This window comes from Lutra lutra, chromosome 3 (genome assembly GCF_902655055.1).
Source record: "Lutra lutra chromosome 3, mLutLut1.2, whole genome shotgun sequence".
Taxonomy (NCBI): domain Eukaryota; kingdom Metazoa; phylum Chordata; class Mammalia; order Carnivora; family Mustelidae; genus Lutra; species Lutra lutra.
In genome coordinates, this window is record NC_062280.1 from 35,123,745 (window position 1) to 35,141,622 (window position 17,878).

At 35.0% G+C, this 17,878-nt stretch overlaps 1 protein-coding gene across 2 annotated transcripts in view; it reads left to right on the plus strand.

Annotated features, from left to right (window-relative positions):
- Positions 1–11,400, plus strand: part of NYAP2 (neuronal tyrosine-phosphorylated phosphoinositide-3-kinase adaptor 2) — a 277,159-nt gene extending 265,759 nt beyond the window's left edge. For both annotated transcript variants that reach the window (XM_047722781.1, XM_047722780.1), the window contains one exon: positions 9,359–11,400. In XM_047722781.1, the coding sequence (XP_047578737.1) occupies positions 9,359–9,586 (228 nt within the window). In that variant the 3' untranslated portion in view covers positions 9,587–11,400. The remainder of the gene's footprint in view (positions 1–9,358) is intronic.
- The last annotated feature ends 6,478 nt before the right edge of the window (positions 11,401–17,878 follow it).

A 17,878-nucleotide genomic window follows, 5' to 3' on the forward strand; every position in this document is an offset into this window, starting at 1 on the left:
GGTAAAACCATGTCATGTTATCCATTTCATCTGTCTTAAACTGTCTCTTAAGAAAATAGGAAATCAGGGATGCCTGGGTGGCTCAGTTGGTTAAGCAGCTGCCTTCGGCTCAGGTCATGATCCCAGCGTCCTGGGATCGAGTCCCACATCGGGCTCCTTGTTTGGCGGGGAGCCTGCTTCTCCCTCTGCCTCTGCCTGCCATTCTGTCTGCCTGTGCTCGCTCGCTCTCCTCTCTCTCTGACAAATAAATAAAATCTTTAAAAAAAAAAGAAAAGAAAATAGGAAATCAAACACACACAAAAATAGAACTGTTATTATTTGAAAAAGAGGCAGAGTATATAAGCAGAGATTGGGATCAGTTACACTTGTCACTGTGTAGCACAGTAGTTAAAATCAACTTCTGTCCTTGGATATGACCTGTGATTTGGTCTTGATTAAAGGACATCACTATAAAACTGAAGAGTTCGTTGTTGACCTCATTTTGCAGGCAGAGAAAATGAGCAATCCACAGTAACTCAAAGCTCTATTTTATCTTTAAAGCCAAGCAACTGTAGGGCTTATTAACTTACAATTTTCAAATCTTTTTGATTAGTGAATTTTACATAATTGCTCATGTAGGCAAGCACTAATATGTAAAAACAAATAGCTTATAAGGCTTGAAATACCAACATGTGATGTTTCTCATATGCCTAGTAGCTGATCAGAGATTATAAATGAAGAGGGATTTTTAAATCTAGGAAAAGAAGGTGGGGTTAATGTATTCCCATGATATTGCATTCAAAAGCAGCTCTGAAATCAAGATGTCACTCTCATTTATCAATATGTTCACATTTTAAAGTGGAATTTAGGCATTCAAAATAAAATCTACAGTTCCAGTACATGCCTCAGGTGTTAACTTGTCTAATAATTCTTTCATAAAGCATAGGTTCTGAGTCAACATTTTTGATGAATGAGAGAGGAGTACAAGAGAATAATTTAAAAATCACCCAATCACTAAATCAGAATTAAAGATGGGAAAAAAATATATATAGGCAAAAAACTATCAGAAAAGTTCCAGGTATACCAAAGATGCTACTGTTTCAAATAATATAATTAAAATATAATGTGAAAAATATTTAATTCCCATAATATCTCAGGCAAGAAAACAAAATAACTAACTTGGGCAATACCGCCAAAGTGAGATTGAAAGCCTTGGGATCAAATCCAGGCCCATGAAATTGAAAGTGTCCACTGTTTTGGTATTGCATACTTATATTATGTTTTGTATTGCATATTTAGATTCTCTATTTTTTTGATATGGCACACATATTACATCTTTTTTTAGGGATTACACACTTATTTGGTTTTTTTTTTGGTATTGTACATTATTTTACCTATTTTTTTGGTACTGCATACTTTGTTTTTTGTTTGTTTTTTGGTATTTTGGTATAAATGCTTGTATTTTCTGTTCAAATGGCTTCACTTTGGCTTTCATAAAAGAAAGGAAAAAAATCAATTATTGTAGAATCATCTTCCTGACCTTGAATTTACACTTTTCAGAGGTGAATGAATGGTGCTTATGAGTAATTATAATGCCATATAGATTGACTGTACTATGATGTTAGGTCACCTCTATATGCTTTCAAAATGTCAACTATTTTATAATAGATACATGGAGCAAAACTTATTCATTCAAAGAAAAAGACGGGGTTACCTGGGTGGCTCAGTCTGTTAACGGTCCAGCTCTTGATTTTGACTCAGGTCCTGATCTTAGGATCTTGGGATCAATCTCCACCTCAGATTTCATGCTCAGTGGGCAGTCTGCTTGTCCCTCTCCCTCTACTCCTCCCTTCAATCATGCTCATTCTCAATCTTTCTCTCAAATAAATAAGTAAATAAATAATCTTAAAAAAATAAAATGACAGAAAAAGACATTTATCTGGCAAATGAAAATAATAAGACCTTAAGTTTGTTGAGAGGAATGCAGGTAATAACTTAGCATCTATTACAAAGTAGACACAATATTTTTCTGTGTAAGAATCAAATAGCATGGATTTGATCACTTGTTATTTGATAAGTAATAAAGCAACTTTATTAGGGAATTTGCTAACAAGTGAAAGTAATTAGAACCCTTTCATCTCTATGTTATGTCACTTTCAGAAGGTTTATTGAGAACCTATGTTGTGTCTATATTATGTAAAGCCAAATACTTCTTCCCAAAATATATTTGGAGAAGAAGAAAACAAATATAATTCACTAGAATTATTTTTTTAAGGTTCTCAAAACAACTTTTGTATTGAAGTCAAATCCCTACAATAACACATCATAGACAAGCAAATGACTGCTTCAAGGCTATTAAACCAAGGGGCTGACCTTACATTAAATCTCTTACACCAGAATTTATACCAGATAATCCACTTTATTTAATTCCAACATTCTTTTTATTCCTTCTAATGATGAAATTGTAAAATGAGTAGTTGATATAATCAGATAATTCCTCTAAACTAATTGTCAGAGCTGATCTCAAATCCAATGGTCCAAACCTGATATGAAAAATATGTGAGTATGTATGAATCAAAGCTCTTGGCTTGTCTTTAGCCCTTTTTATAGCATCAATATTAATATTATCCTTTTTGGTCTTCTATTAGTTCCAAAATATACATAATTCAAGGGTTAATTGGCCATTTACATAGCCGACTAGCAAACTTTTTCTGTATGGGGGCAGACGGTAAATATTTTAGGCTTTATGGGATGTGTGATTTCTGTCCCAGCTATGTAATTCTACAACATGAAAGCAGTCATAGACAATAGATCCACAAATAGCCATGTCTGTGTGATACTTAAACTTTGTATACACTGACATTTGAATTTCATACAGTTTTCATGTATCACAAAATAGTCTTTTTTTTTTCCAACTACTTAAAAATGTAAAACAAAAATTGTTGCTCATGGGCTATACAAAAACAGGCAGTAGGTTGTATTTGGGAAGTGGGTTGTAGTTTGCCAACTCCTGACCTTACAAGTATGTTTTGTTACTAAAGTATCAGTCCCTTTGCCCACTACATGGGAGAAGAAAAACAGTTTCAATGTTAGTTTCACTAACACCTCTGGATGACCTCATGACACCTAAGGTTGGGGAGTATACAGATAAATGCAGGGAACTCACTCTCTCTCATAATTCCTGAAGAGTTAGCTTTCCTTTCTCGAATCTCACCAGCCAGCTTTCATGCCTTCTCTTCCTTGTTGCCCCACAATTCCTACGAATGCTCTCCTGGAGAAATTTTTTACAGGGTAAAGAAAAAATTCAAGGAAATTTGGTGACTCTGGAAATGATTTCTCATAATGTGGGCTATAGGGCAGAGAAATTGGCACAGAGAGAGCAGCGTGGAATTGATCCTGCCCCTACCACAGGACCATTGGGGACTGGTCTATTGTTTAAAAAATTAAATTTTATTCACAAGAGCTAAATTTTTTTAAAAGATTTTATTTATTTATTTGACAGATAGAGATCACAGGTAGGCAGAGAGAGAAAGGAGGAAGCAGGCTCCCTGCTGAGCAGAGAGCCTGATGTGGGACTCGATCCCAGGACCCTGGGACCATGACCTGAATTGAAGGCAGAGGCTTTAACCCACTGAGCCACCCAGGTGCCCCCACAAGAGCTAAATTTAATTCTGAGGCCAGCAAGGCACTTGCTCAACATTGCTTCATCCCCTAAGTCTTTGGTAAATTATTATTATTTCTTTACGTGCTAACTCATAAGGCACAAAAATCAAATGGATAGAGATATGTCTGCTTGTATCAATTTTATTCTGGTATTATTTTTAGTGTTGAAATGCTAGTGTTGAAGTGCTTATTTTAGGATATTTTTATCTCTTTATGGTTTACTTATTTTGGCAATTAAATATTTAAAAAAATTGTATGGAGATATATTACTGAACAGTATTATCATTATTTTGTTCTTTGGATAAAATATACTCAGTATCAGGAAGTACTTAGTTTATTTCCTAGAGAAAGTAATGATTGAAGTACATTAAACTCTCCTTGACATTTATGTTATTCTTCATATATTAAGGAATTAGTAATTAAGATCATTAGCAGTGTCTCGGGCTTTACAGTTTCCCGGTCCATTTGCAAACTTTATTTAGTTCACTGCTTTCTATAACCATGCGAAGTAAGACATAGGTAGCAATACCCATCACGTATACAGAGTATATACAATACACATAAAATATATATGAAGTATATACATATATATATACACTATGTGTATATGAATTATGTACCAATATATATACAATGTATAGAGGAAGTGCATATGAGTTCAAAGACATACATGACTTTTCAATGTCCTGTAATAATGAAGATCCCAACCACATCCTTGAACTCTTTCTATTGTACCATGTTACTTCCATCTAAAGAGTGAAAGATAAGTTACAATTAGCATTTGGAAAGAATGTGGTCTCTTTTGGTGATTTTTTAAAATATATTTTTTGAACTTTAGAATAGTTTTAAATTTACAGAAAGGTTGCAAAGAATGCACAACCTGTATACCTTGTATACCCCACACCAAGATTCCCCTTTTGTTAATATCTTACATTGTGGTGGTGCGTTTGTCACAACCAGTGAGTCGATATTGAAACAGTATTTTTTTTTTTAAGATTTTATTTATTTATTTGACAGACAGAGATCACAAGTAGGCAGAGAGGCAGGCAGAGAGAGAGGAAGGGAAGCAGGCTCCCTGCTGAGCAGAGAGCCCGACGCGGGACTCGATCCCAGGACCCTGAGATCATGACCTGAGCCGAAGGCAGCGGCTTAACCCACTGAACCACCCAGGCGCCCCGAAACAGTATTTTTAAAGCCCATTCGTTATTTAGATTCTCTTAGTTTTTCATCTACTAGTCAGTTTCAGGATCCCTTCCAGGATACCACATTAGTCCATTTCAGTTATCATGTTTCATTTACTTCACTAGACGGTGATAGTTTCTCAGCCTTTCCTTATTTTGGATGATCTCAGCAGTTTTGAGGATTTCTGGACTGGTGTTTTGTAGAATACTCCTCAGTTTAGGTTTGTCTGGTGTTTTTCTCATGGTTAGTTTGAGATTATGGGTTTGGGGGAGGAGGAACACGGAGGCAGTGTGCCTTTCTCATCATATATTATTCAGGATCCTTAGGATCGACATCACTTATCACCGTCGATCACTTGGTGTGGTGTATGTAGTGTTTGCTTGGCTATCTACTGTTAAGTTACTCTCCTCCCCCCACTCCCTTTCCATACTGTATGTACTCTCTGGAAAGAAGTCACTGTGTGTAGCCTGGGTGTAAAGAATGGGGTTTTATGTTTTACCTCCTTGAGGAAGAGCTTCACTTGATTTTATCAACATCAACTTTTAGCTAAGAATATTACCTCTGCTGAATCATGTTAATATGAAAATCTTGTCCAACAGATGTAACTGTATTCATATCAGTTGAGCAGTTGTCTTACAATTATCTCCCAATGCATGCTTATTGTAAATCAAATTCCAAAATTCTTTTAACTCCAGGGTGAGGTGAAATGGAATTTTATAGCTAAATTTTAAAAAGCTTTGAAAAATTTGGTGATAAAACAAAACAAAACAAAAACACTGCAAAGTCATGAAATATTTTACGGATAGTGCTCTTAACATGCTTCATATAATTGCTTAATACCCTATTTGTTATGTACAAACTAATAAATTGAAGCACATCCTACTGTCAGAGTGAAATGTAATTTTTAGACTTGTTTTAGGGGGAGAGATTCTGCCATGTAAATGGCCATAGTGGGTAATGTTGGAGATTAATTCTGGGAATTAAAAAGAGCATGCACCCTCCAGAAAGAAATATTGAAAACCACAGGCTATATAAAAGTAAACACAGGAAGTAGATTTGTCTTCCCCAAAATGAATCACATTCAAAATGTATTTATCTCATCTTAATATAGTAATAACTTTCTTGGGTATCTCAAATGAGAAAAGAATGTTCCATAACAGTTTAATGTGAGATGATGCTATAGCACTCTTCAGCAGATTTATTAAAATATTGAAATTTAAAAAATCTTGAATTGGCTATTTTCTAATAACCTGTATTTAAATTATCTTGGAATATCTAGCTGTCATTCATGTATTAACTAATATTTTCTCACAGAATTTGTATTGACCACCAAAAGAAAATAGTTTAATATTATAGCATTTTGTAAAAAGGGGTTGATTTTCTTCTATTAATATTTTAAACCATTATATCAATCAAGTGGACATTTAACTACTTTAAAATAAAAATGTAAAGAATATGGAAATCATACTTTATAACTTTTTATTCTTAAACTTTTATTTTTTAGATTTTCTTAAAGAATGGATTATTCTTAAATTGATACACTTATATAGTGCAAACTTCTAGTTGAAAGAAAATATACACTTACAGTAATGCAGTTATACATATCTGGAATGTAATGACTACTATGAAATATATTGGAGATATTGTTGTTAGAGCAATCTAGGAGAAGTATTATTTTGCAATGACATGTATTCTCACTCTTAAATATTAAAGAAAATTAAGTAACAAATGATTTTAGGTTTGTGTGGAAAAGTAAATACAATGCAAATATCAAAGTGATGCTATAAATATTTGAAAGAAGCCTGGAGGTTTTACAGTTTTGTTGGAATGTGTAAACTCCAGAGAGATTTTACTAAGAAGAAAATGATCTGGTGAGCTTTCTAAGAGTTAACAAGATCTGTTCAATGATGGTGGCTTCTATTCATTCATAAAACTTATAGAGAGCTTAATGACTCTGTTCTGCATGTTGGGGCTGCTGATGGATAAAATTTGGGGCCTTCCCTCTGGGAATTCTATGTCATAAATCCATTTTAAGAGTTTATAGTTACTTAATAAATTTTGCTTGTATTTCCACCAAAATAGACTTACTGTATTTTTATTGCATGGATTATCAAGTTATAAAATACTAGAAATCCTTTGAAAAATTTCTGAGCCACTTTGGCAATGTTTTGTTGGGACAAAAGCCTATCAGTTGGAAGAATTTAACAAATATCTAGAATACCATTTAAAAAGCAAACACCAGTGGCCATAAAACAAAGCTCATTTTGTTTTGTTTTGCTTTGTTTTTCAAGGAACTTCACATCAAGTTAGACACATACAAGACATTAATCTAAGAGTGCCATCTTCTGGACTCCCCAAGTCCAAGCCACTGATCTGGGTTTATTTGATACACACTATTTATTCTCTCAAAAAGCCATAAATATATTTGCATTTCTTGAGAAGCATCTGGAAATGGTAGTAACTATGACAATAATTATTATTATAATTTCTAGATGATGATCAGGAGATGTAGTAGGAAGAATATTCACTTTGGAATTGGACAGATCTGAGTTTGATAGAGGTCTCTATTATAAACTGTGACCTTGATCTAGTTTCTGCTTTCACACTTGTACTGAATAGATAAATCTAAGCTTTCAAGGTGGCTAGGAGGACTTAAGATATACAGAGCTTTTTGCACATGTGTGACAGAAAGCAGGTATGGAAATCTCCTAGGTATTTGTCAGTATTATAATAATAATGGTTGGGCAGTGGTTCAGTGTTTTGAAAAATGACTTCATTATCCAATTTAATCCTTACACCAACTTCTAAAATTGAGATATTACCAATCCAGTTATTCAGATAAAGAAACCACAAAGTGCAGTGACTGGGAGAAATCTGACACATCCAGGCTTTGAATTCTTGTCTTCTAGCTCCAGCTCCTGCCCACTTCATAATGGATTAGGAATCATGAGAATTTCAATCTTGCCTTGCTCATGCCAGAAACTTATCTGCCTGGCTTTAGACAACATATGTAATTTCTTGATGTTTTAGCTTCTTTATCTGTATATTGAGGGTGTTGTACTTATTTATCTTCTCAATCCTTTCCACTTCTACATATACACTGAAAGTCAGTATAGAGTAGTTGTTAAAAGCATAGCATTAGAGATGAATTCTTGGGATCCAATCCCAACTTTGCCCTTTGCTGGCTCTGTAAGCTGAAACAAGTAGTTAAATCTCTCTAAATCTCATTTTACTCGTCATTATGGGTTAATAAATAGTACTTATTTCAGAACATCATCATTGTGAGGAATGAATGAATTAAACTATGCAAATATATTAGAATGGGATCTGGTATAGAGTAAATGTTACATAAGTATTTGCTCTGATTTTTTTTTAAATTTTTAAAAGATTTTATTTATTTGCCAGAAAGAGAGACAGTGAGAGAGGGACTACAAGCAGATGGAGTGGGAGAGGGAGAAGCAGGCTTCCTGCCGAGCAGGGAGCCTGATGCAGGGCTGTATCCCAGGACCCTGGGATCACGACCAAAGCTGAAGGCAGACGCTTAATGACTGAGCCACCCAGGCGCCCCTTTGCTCTGATTTTTATACTAAAATTGTAACATCTTATTCAGTGACTCTGAGCTATTTTAATCCTTAACGTCAAAGAGTAGATTTGCTTAGACAATTAAGGAGAAGCTTCCTCAGGCTGGGTTTGTGGCCCAATAACATAGCTGTCCTTGTGTGACAAACTCAACTCAGTCGTTCTAGTCTAAAGAATGGTTATTAGGGGACATGACCACATATACCTGAGATCAGCATTTATCTGCCCAGAGATATATGTATGTGTGTCAATGTATTATCAGTTCTGAATCATCTTCTGGTACCTAATTGACCTGAAGAATCTGTTTCTCTAACGTGCTAGAACTTATTGGGCTCTGGGTTAGTATGATGGTCAAGGAGTCTAACTTGGACATTTGCTGAAGCATCAAAAAATATAGAAAAATTTCTTTGCAAAAAATTATTTAAACATTTAAATTCCAAACATTAGATGTATGCTAAGTCATTTTGGTAGAAGAATTATGAAATGTCTAAATTCCATATGTTTTCTATAAACAAATGAAAGTATTGAACAAAAATGGTCTTTAAATTTTTCAAACATATCACATTCATCTTAGCTATCACTGAAAAGCAGTTCTGAAAACTAAACTTAGACACATTGGGACCTATTAGACAATGGAGTCCACATAAAAGCAGTAGGTAAATACTAGGCAAATTGCTTAAAAAAAAAGAAAGGGTCATTTCCATATTGTGAGCTCCTAAAACATATTGGAAAAATATTCTTGCCCAAATAATTGTTTGATTATGTCACAAAGTTTACTTAAGTATTAAATTTATTTATAGTTCCCACACTTTAATTTTGCTTTGTAAGAATTACAAAGACATAGAAACAGCTGACATTTTTTGAAATGACTACTAGCACAGTGCAAAAAAAAAAAAAAGAGAGATTGCTTTCATACCGTTTTTTGCTTCTGTATTCACTCTTTCTTTTTTGCTAGGTGGCATGCATGCAGTGGTTTCATGGAGACCATACAATGCTTGAGATGATTGAGAAAAAGCGTTGCTTGTGCAAGGAAATAAAAGCTAGACAGAAAACGGAAAAGGGGCTTTGCAAACAGGATAGCATGCCTATCCTGCCCAGCTGGAAGAAGAACGCTGGGGCAAAGAAGTACAGCCCTCCACCCTATTCTAAGCAGCAAACGGTGTTCTGGGATACTGCCATATGACTGTGCACAGGATGGCGGGAGCTCCACATCATTTTACATGAAGAGGGAGGTCGACTCAGTCATGCGATAAGTAGCTGTTACATATCTTCTTTGTCGGAATGGAATGCCAGTGCTTCCCTGGAAAGCCCAGGGGAAGCTGTGCCTACTCATGGCAAATTCTTGGTATAATGTATATTAATTGTATCCTTGCAATTAAGACACTTATTTATCCCGGATTATTTTGAATCCAAAAGATATTAAGATGTAAATATTTTACTAGTTTATGGGTGACTCCTGAAATAATACACATTATACGTATATAAATTACAGAAATATCAAGAGTTTTACTATATGATATAATTTCGGTATTAACTGGTTTGTTATCTCTTTTATATGTAATCCCTTGATGCCTTTATTATTAATTTTTGCATTTAAGATGTTTTTTTTTTCTGTTCACATTTGGCTTCTGTATGAGAACTCACAGCTATAAATCATGTTCAATCACATAATATATGATCTGGTGCTAGTAATGTAGAAGTCAAGTATCATATTCGTTAAGAACATCTGTTGCTTTCTAAGTTTTTAAGGGTTTGATGGGAAATGGATGCAAATGTGATGCATAATTTGGATGTCCATGTTACATCAACACAAATATTTTTGCTACATTGGCTTTATAAGAATTTCTCTTCAATATTGTCTTGTTTATACCAAGCAATGGTTAGTCAGGCTCCAGAGAAAGTTGTTAGGATATATTTGGATATCTCAGCAGAAAACATTTCCTTCAGAAATGACTTTCAGGACACCTGTCTTTGCATCATGGATCTAATTGGAGGAGACCAGGGTTCACTGTGACAATGGAAGTAACAAGGAATCGAAAGCTTAAATAGCACGACTGCTTTCAAGAAAGTGGGACCAGTGACTTTATTGTCACTGCCATCACTATTTTTAAGTAACTTTTCACATGTATGTTTGTTTGCCCTAGAAAGTGAGAAATAAACATTCTGACAGATACGTTTACATATTTTAGTACACTAAGCAAAATTTAGGTCCATTAATGAATTAACATTTCTTAAGTTTTTCAAACTAGTTATCACCACATTTTTGGGTCGTAATCTTCTGTGCATGACCATCACATCCATTCTTACTGATTCTGACACCATGACCAAAGAATTATGACCACTTGTTTATTTTATTTTGTTTCAAGGAAGAAACAGGAAATGCAGGGGATAGGGGATGGATGGGGTGGCTTCGATTTTACGTGGTGGTAAAGTTTAAGTTAAACAAATTCTTATATATCTTTTAAGAATAACTTGCTAGTTGCATATAAATATTGCCACAGATGGATAAAAAGGAAACTATCTCATATATTTTGTATATTTAAATTACTATTTATGCTTCCTAAAATTGACAGTATGTGATTCTTCTTTAACAATCGATTTAGTATTATATTTCTGAGAGAAAAGGTATGTGTTCGAAGTTATTGTCATAGTGGTTTTCCTTGTAAGGGTTTTGACAGCAATAGTATAGTGCTGCTCAATAAAACCAAATATAAAGGAGTGAGGGGATTTTTGTAATCTATATTGCTAAAAACCTAGTGATACTTTATCAGTAATAGTTCCTTTCAAGCCTTTGAAATGTTATAAAATAATTTTTTAATCTTTTATAATCAATGTATATTTTGATGTCCAATTAGAATTCTGAAAGATTAAGGAAAAAGGGTAAGTGGGAGCATGTGTATCTGTTGTTTTTGCGTGAATGAGGACTCAGCAGGAGAACTGTATACATAAAACACTTACTGAGGTTTTAGGCTTTGCTTGTATAACTGAGGTGGTTAAGAAAAAAAAAAAGAAGCAGAAGAAGAAGCAGGATCACAAATATAGGAAATCATGTAGAGATCTTAAGTCGCTTAAATAAATCCTACTGCCATGTTTCACCAGTTAGAGATTATGTTTCAAACCCAACAATCAATGGAGTACCAATCTAAGAGTGATGAAAATGTTTTAAGATTAAATCAGAATGGAAATAAAATGTGCTCAGGACCCAGGATGTTAGCCTGATTTAACTTCTTATGATCACATACACTCAATCCAGTAGATTTGGTTTAAGACATCAATTCTCAGCATCTTTATGATGATCTGGGTATGTATATGTATGTCCAGGCTCAGTATGGTAATGATTGGATAATTCTTTTGAAATTTATATGTAGGTAACATATCCAAGTGTGTTTTTCAGACACCAATCTTTTCCCGCATCTCTCTGAATGAGGCAGAAGATATTTTTTAATGCTGGCCACTTGTCAAGAAGGAAACAGGTACTGAAATGATTTGTGTTGGATTCAGTCATTCCCATTTGTTCTGCCAAACTCATGTTCCTGCCAGGTTTCATGCACTCTTTTTTCAAGCAAGTTATTTTCTGAGAAGGCAGCTTGTTTGAAACTCTGACCTTAGGCAACCGTTTCTGTTTAATTTCTTCAAATTTTCCTTTCAATGGGAAGTCATTGAAAGATCTGGGAAAGCAGCTTCAGTGATGTTTGACTCAATAACGTTTATTGGGTGCCTAACCCACTGTCCGTTTCGGCTTCGCCAGCGTGGCGAGAACCATTCTATTATTCATTTTCTTTTTGTGTCGTGTTTCTTTATATGGAGAGGAGGTCATTAGGATAGGAAGAAAAACAGCTTATTCTCTGGTGGCAGTCAATCAGGACACGTCAGATAATAAAACATTCTGTTGACAGCCAGAACACTCTGGAAAGATAAAGCTCATAGTTTTTTAGCAGTACCAAAGAACAAATGGTATTGTGGCATGGTTATCAGGTGGGAAGAGCCCATATGTATGAGAAATGGTCTTTTTCTGACAGCTTTTACAGAAACAGAATTTTATCGGCTGTCAACAAGACGCTTTTCTGTGGGGAAAACTTCTTAGCACATAAGAGACAAATTTCTTTGGAATCAATGGGTGGGAGATCCTGCATTTCTGTTCAGTGCCAGAAGCCAGCATCTTCTGAGCTATTACGATAGGTCATTTGAACACTGATGTCCCTTTCCCCATATTCATCCATGGGGGCAAGTTTGGAGTGAGTGATCGATTTGTGTAAATGAAGGTTAATGACACCCATACAAAATATTTGGGAAAGTGAAGCAAAACAAAACATTAAGAGGTTCACACTTGTTTTGAAGAATATATACATTCCACTATCCAGAAATTGTCTGGATACAATGAGATACAACTTCCCTAAGTGACACTGGGACTTCAGAAATGGGGGTTCCAAATCGTCTTCTTGAATGCTTCTAGAAACTAGAGAAACATTTTTCTTACTACACTCTAGCTTAGGCCTTATTCTCACATATAATTTGATTTGACTCTTTGAGCAAGTTTAAGAATCAAGTCAATAAAACTAGACAACCCTTTCGGGTTAGTGTTTTAACTAACTAAATAAGACATCAAAACAATGCACATCAACAATGCAATTTTAATCACTTATATGTTAAGGTGAGTCACTTGCCCAAATAGAAAAGAGCTTGTAAACTAATTATGCTACCTATGAAATTAAAAAAAAAATTCTGTGATTTAAGCAGTAGGTAATCTGAGATGAGAGACAGTTTACCTTTTCAAAGAAATAGAAGTACAATAGAATAACAAATCCCACTTCATTGTGCACCAAATTCAAATAGAACTGAAGAAAAAGTGGTACCTATAATATTTAAGATTAACTCACTACATCTTCCCTCAATGGGAAAATAGCTAATTACAGAATGTGGACAATTTATTATTAACAGTTCATTGTTGAGAAACTTATCTAATAGTTGTTTTTAAAAATTCTGTGAAGCATTGGAATTAAATATTCTAAAAGATATGGTCCCTGCCTTCAAGGAGCTTAATTATGCAATCATTAAAATTTCAAAACAAAGCCAATTATTTCTAAGAAGTTATACAATATCACATGTTTGACATCTCTTATGTGTTTTTATATATGGTATTCTCTCTTTTTTTTCCAGATGAAGTGTACAGTCAAAATAAAATACTAAAACATATTAAAGTTAATGTCTAAGTATAAAATATGTTCATGTATAAGACTCTCTATGTACACGTAGGATATGTACTGCTGTCTATGTAACTCAGTAAAAGGTAACACGTTTGCCATGTTGGTCTTGAACATTGTGGCTTGTTGTTTGGATTGATTTAAAACCCTTTGATATTTGGGTCAATTACATTGTAGCAAAATGTGTGTAACCTGAAAAAAAAAAAAGTCTGATTACAATTCCCTTTAAATACTATAGTTTTGAATTTAAGGGGAAACACCTTTACAGAAGTAGTGTTGGATTTGTCTCAATCAAATATAGATGAAGATCTTTTTGAGGTGTTCAATTGTTCCCAAATATGACTGGGTTGCCCACCCTAAAAGCATCTACATTTACATGTGTATACACCCACATACAGTATATATACTGTATATAATATATATGAAAATGTTTAGTATGCACTTTTGTTTGGAACTCCTTGAGTTAACATTTATAGTGTAGCAATTGGTGTAAAGTGCACTGTGATTATAAAAAAACAAAGCACAGTAAAGTCACAGGTCTTGTTATCTTGCACTAATAATGTGTTTACGTATTTAGCAATTGTACGTTTACTTTCTTGCTCTTTTCAAGAAATTAAAACAAATAGCTATTGAAGAAATGATATAAAATCATATGTTTTTTAGTGGATAATGGCACTACATTTTTAAAAGACAGGGTTTTTAAAAGAAACCATTTAACATCCATTCCAACATAACATGTTTACCGTATCTAAGAATCTGAATGTCATATTACATTTTTCACAACTCATTAAAAATGTCAGGTATGTGCCTGGAAAATTGTGCAAATAAGCATTAGCTAACAGATTTCTCTATTCACGTGTTGTTAGCCATTTCTATATATCTAATAATATAAACACTGATGTTTTAATTTCTCTTAATTTTTGTACTTGATTTTTTAGGTAATATGTAATTATAAATGTACTTTGATACTACTGAAGTAACCAGATGTTGTTTGAAAACAATTTGTTTTCTTTAGTGCATTGGCAATATTTTACAATCTGCTTATTTATTTGTGCTTATTTATTTGTGCTCCCGTGTAATTATAATAAAAGCAATAGTTTAAATTAGCCGACTTTTGCCATCGCTGTATTTATTCACTGAGAAACAAGGTTAGTAAGAACTTGTCAAAGAAAAGTACACTCATGTTTCCACTTCAGAAGCCATCTCTGACATGACGTGTTTTGTGGCAGATCAGCACGGGTGAACGGTGAGGACCTGGATGCTTCAGTTTTGTTACGTGACCCTCAGGCGTCCTCAGTTATACTTGGTTTCAGCCTCAAACAGCTGAGCCACTAAATAAGAGGGAATGTGACACTTTTCTTTCTTCAATAGGCACCTAATTCCAATTAAATGACTCAGCAGGAATCTCAAACCTTCTGGAGGCATTAAAGGAAAGCAAAAAAATCCAGCCATCTTAGACCTGTGTATGCAGATGACATGCATATTGGGTGGGTACTTGCCATGTTCATTTATTCAGTCACACCTCTGGAATTGATCTGGTTTAAATAGGGAGGATCTGGAATTGATCTGGTTTAAATAGGGAGCAAGTCGGTGTGGTTAACATTACTGGGGTGCCCATAACTAAAACATTGTCGGGCACTTAAAATGTATAAAATGAATTTCTGGATCTCAGCAAGCTCACACACACAAAAACATGCATGTGTAATAGTATCGTCTCTGATCATAGTTTCTAATGGCTACTTCATCAACCATGTCCAATTTCAGTGTAATTTATTATAATTTTATAATTCCTCAAGTTCTTTTCGTGGGCATTTCTTAAAGGAAATTCAATTTATTCTCACAGTTTAGCCCCCTCCTCTAGCCACTCTGTACTCCATGAGCACTCTACTTCTGGATTGAACAAGAAATAATTAATCATATTCCACATCGTCAGTGTTTCACACTTTCCTCCATTTCAGCTCACGATAAAAAGGACCCCCCCATCAATATCATCTCTTCTATTCTCCTAATACCCAGTAAGACTTGCTTGTTTCCAGCTTTGTGATCTCAGAGTCTAATTACGTTAACCCTAAGATGCAAATGACTGATAAAACACTGTCATCTTCCTATGGCCATTTGTGTTTGAGAGGATTCTTATTAACATGTACAGTTGAGTAGCTATTAATAGAGTGTGACAAACTAGGAGATTGGGAGAAGAGAAGTTTGTGGAAAAATCTGTACAATATCACCACCTAAAATCATGTCCTCTAGAGTCGTGCTTCTCAAACTTTGCTGCAGAGAAGAGCCTTGCTGGCAATTTCTAAAAAACGCCTGTCCACAAATCTCCCTGGGGTTAGTCACAAGCCTTGTGAGATTTTGCAAGCACTCAACTGACTCCAAAGTGGCCAAAATTGAGAATCAGAATAGTACTTCTCAAACTTTAATGAACATGTCTATCACCTACAGATCTTGGTAACAATATACAAATTCTGATTCGTCAGAGTCTGAGATTTGGGATCTCTAGAATATCCCAGGAAATGCTAATGCTGCCTGTCCATAGACCATCTACTGAGCAAAAAATATCTCCTAGGTGACTCCCTTTTCTGTCTATTTTCAGGGAGCCTTTGGTACCCTTCTCTTGAGCACCAATACTCAGATTGTACTTCACAGATGGACAACAGAGAATTATCTTGAAACTGGTTAGAAATGCAAAACTTTAAACTCCATCCTATTGAATCTTTGGAGCTGAGACACATGAATCTTTTGGGCTGGGGCTCATAGATCTGGTTCAGCAAGCCATGTGGGTGATTCTTACACTCAGAAAAATTTGAGAAGCGATGTCCCGGATCGTTGCCCTGGTGTGGTTTTCAACCATGGCAGCACATTATGTTGCCCTCAGGATATTTTGTTTAATACTGATGGCTGAGCCCCACTCCTAGAGATTTTTATTTCAACAGCCTGGGTTTCAGGACTGGACAGCTTTTCCTTCTCTTCCTTCGCAACCTCCTCCTCCTCTTCCTTTTTATCCTTTCTGCTTTCTTCCTCACAACCTCTCAGATGATTAGAATCTGAAGCTGGTAGCAAGAAAGCTATATTAGAGATGCACATTGGAAATTGTGTCACGTTCACCAGAAACAATATTTTATCCACAGGACCAAATGCAGAAATGATTGTTTCATATCTTTACCTATTTATGGATACCTTGTGGCAAACTGGGCTACTGTGGGAAGTTTCAACTGTGGTTAAATCAATTCTTTGTGATGAGGGTGCCCATCTGTCATCTGAAGTGGTCAGTAATCTATGAGAACAGGGTTGTATTATTTTTACTATTTATTCATTTATTTATTAACTTTTTTTTTTTTTGAGAGAGAGAGAGAGAGTACGTGGGGAGTGGGAAAGGGAGGGAGAAGGAGAGAGAGAGAGAGAGAATCTTAAGCAGACTCTACACCTAGCACAGAGCTGAAAGCAGGGCTCAATCTCAGGGCCCTGAGATCATGACCTGAGCCAAAATCAAGAGTTGGACCCTTAAGTGGCTGAGACACCCAGCTGCCTCAAGATTATGCTAGAGCAGCTCACAGCTATTACAGTGTGTCTTTATAACTACAGTGCTGACTCTGTACAGTGTTGCTTTGCCCTGGTAGCCCATAATTAAATGAAAAATTATTCTAAACAATGCTTAGAAATCAGTGTCTGGGTGCTACTCAGAATCTTCATTGTTGCTAATAGTACGAGGCATCTGTCAGATATCCCTCAGGTTGGAACCGTTGTCTGCCACTCAAAAACCCATTCCCATCCCCAGAACATACAAACACACTATACTGTGTTTGAATCTTCATTAAAATGCCATTTGTTTATAATATTTATTTATTTTTTTGAGTTTTTCTTTTAATACTATATGGTAAGTTTCAGAAAGGGGAGCTAGGTTTTCTGGTTGCAAATCTTTTATTGCCCAAGGTGCTTGACCCATTGCTCTCCACATGAAAATATTAAATAGTATTGGCTGACTTTATTTACATATTTATTCAGTACTCATTGAGGTCCTCTTGTACACCTACTACTCTGTAGACAATAGCAGGGCAAAGGCTATGCCCTCTATCTATCCCTTTTCCTTCCTCTCTTCCAGCACTATAAAATAAGAATTAATGAGATCTTGTGACATTTTGCAATTCATAGCCCAAGATTACTGTAAATATGTATATTATTTATATAGCTATAATTTGTATCTATCCATCTACATGTTTATTTACACTCCCTTTTGTTGCAAAATAAATTAAAACTTTTTATTAACACATAAA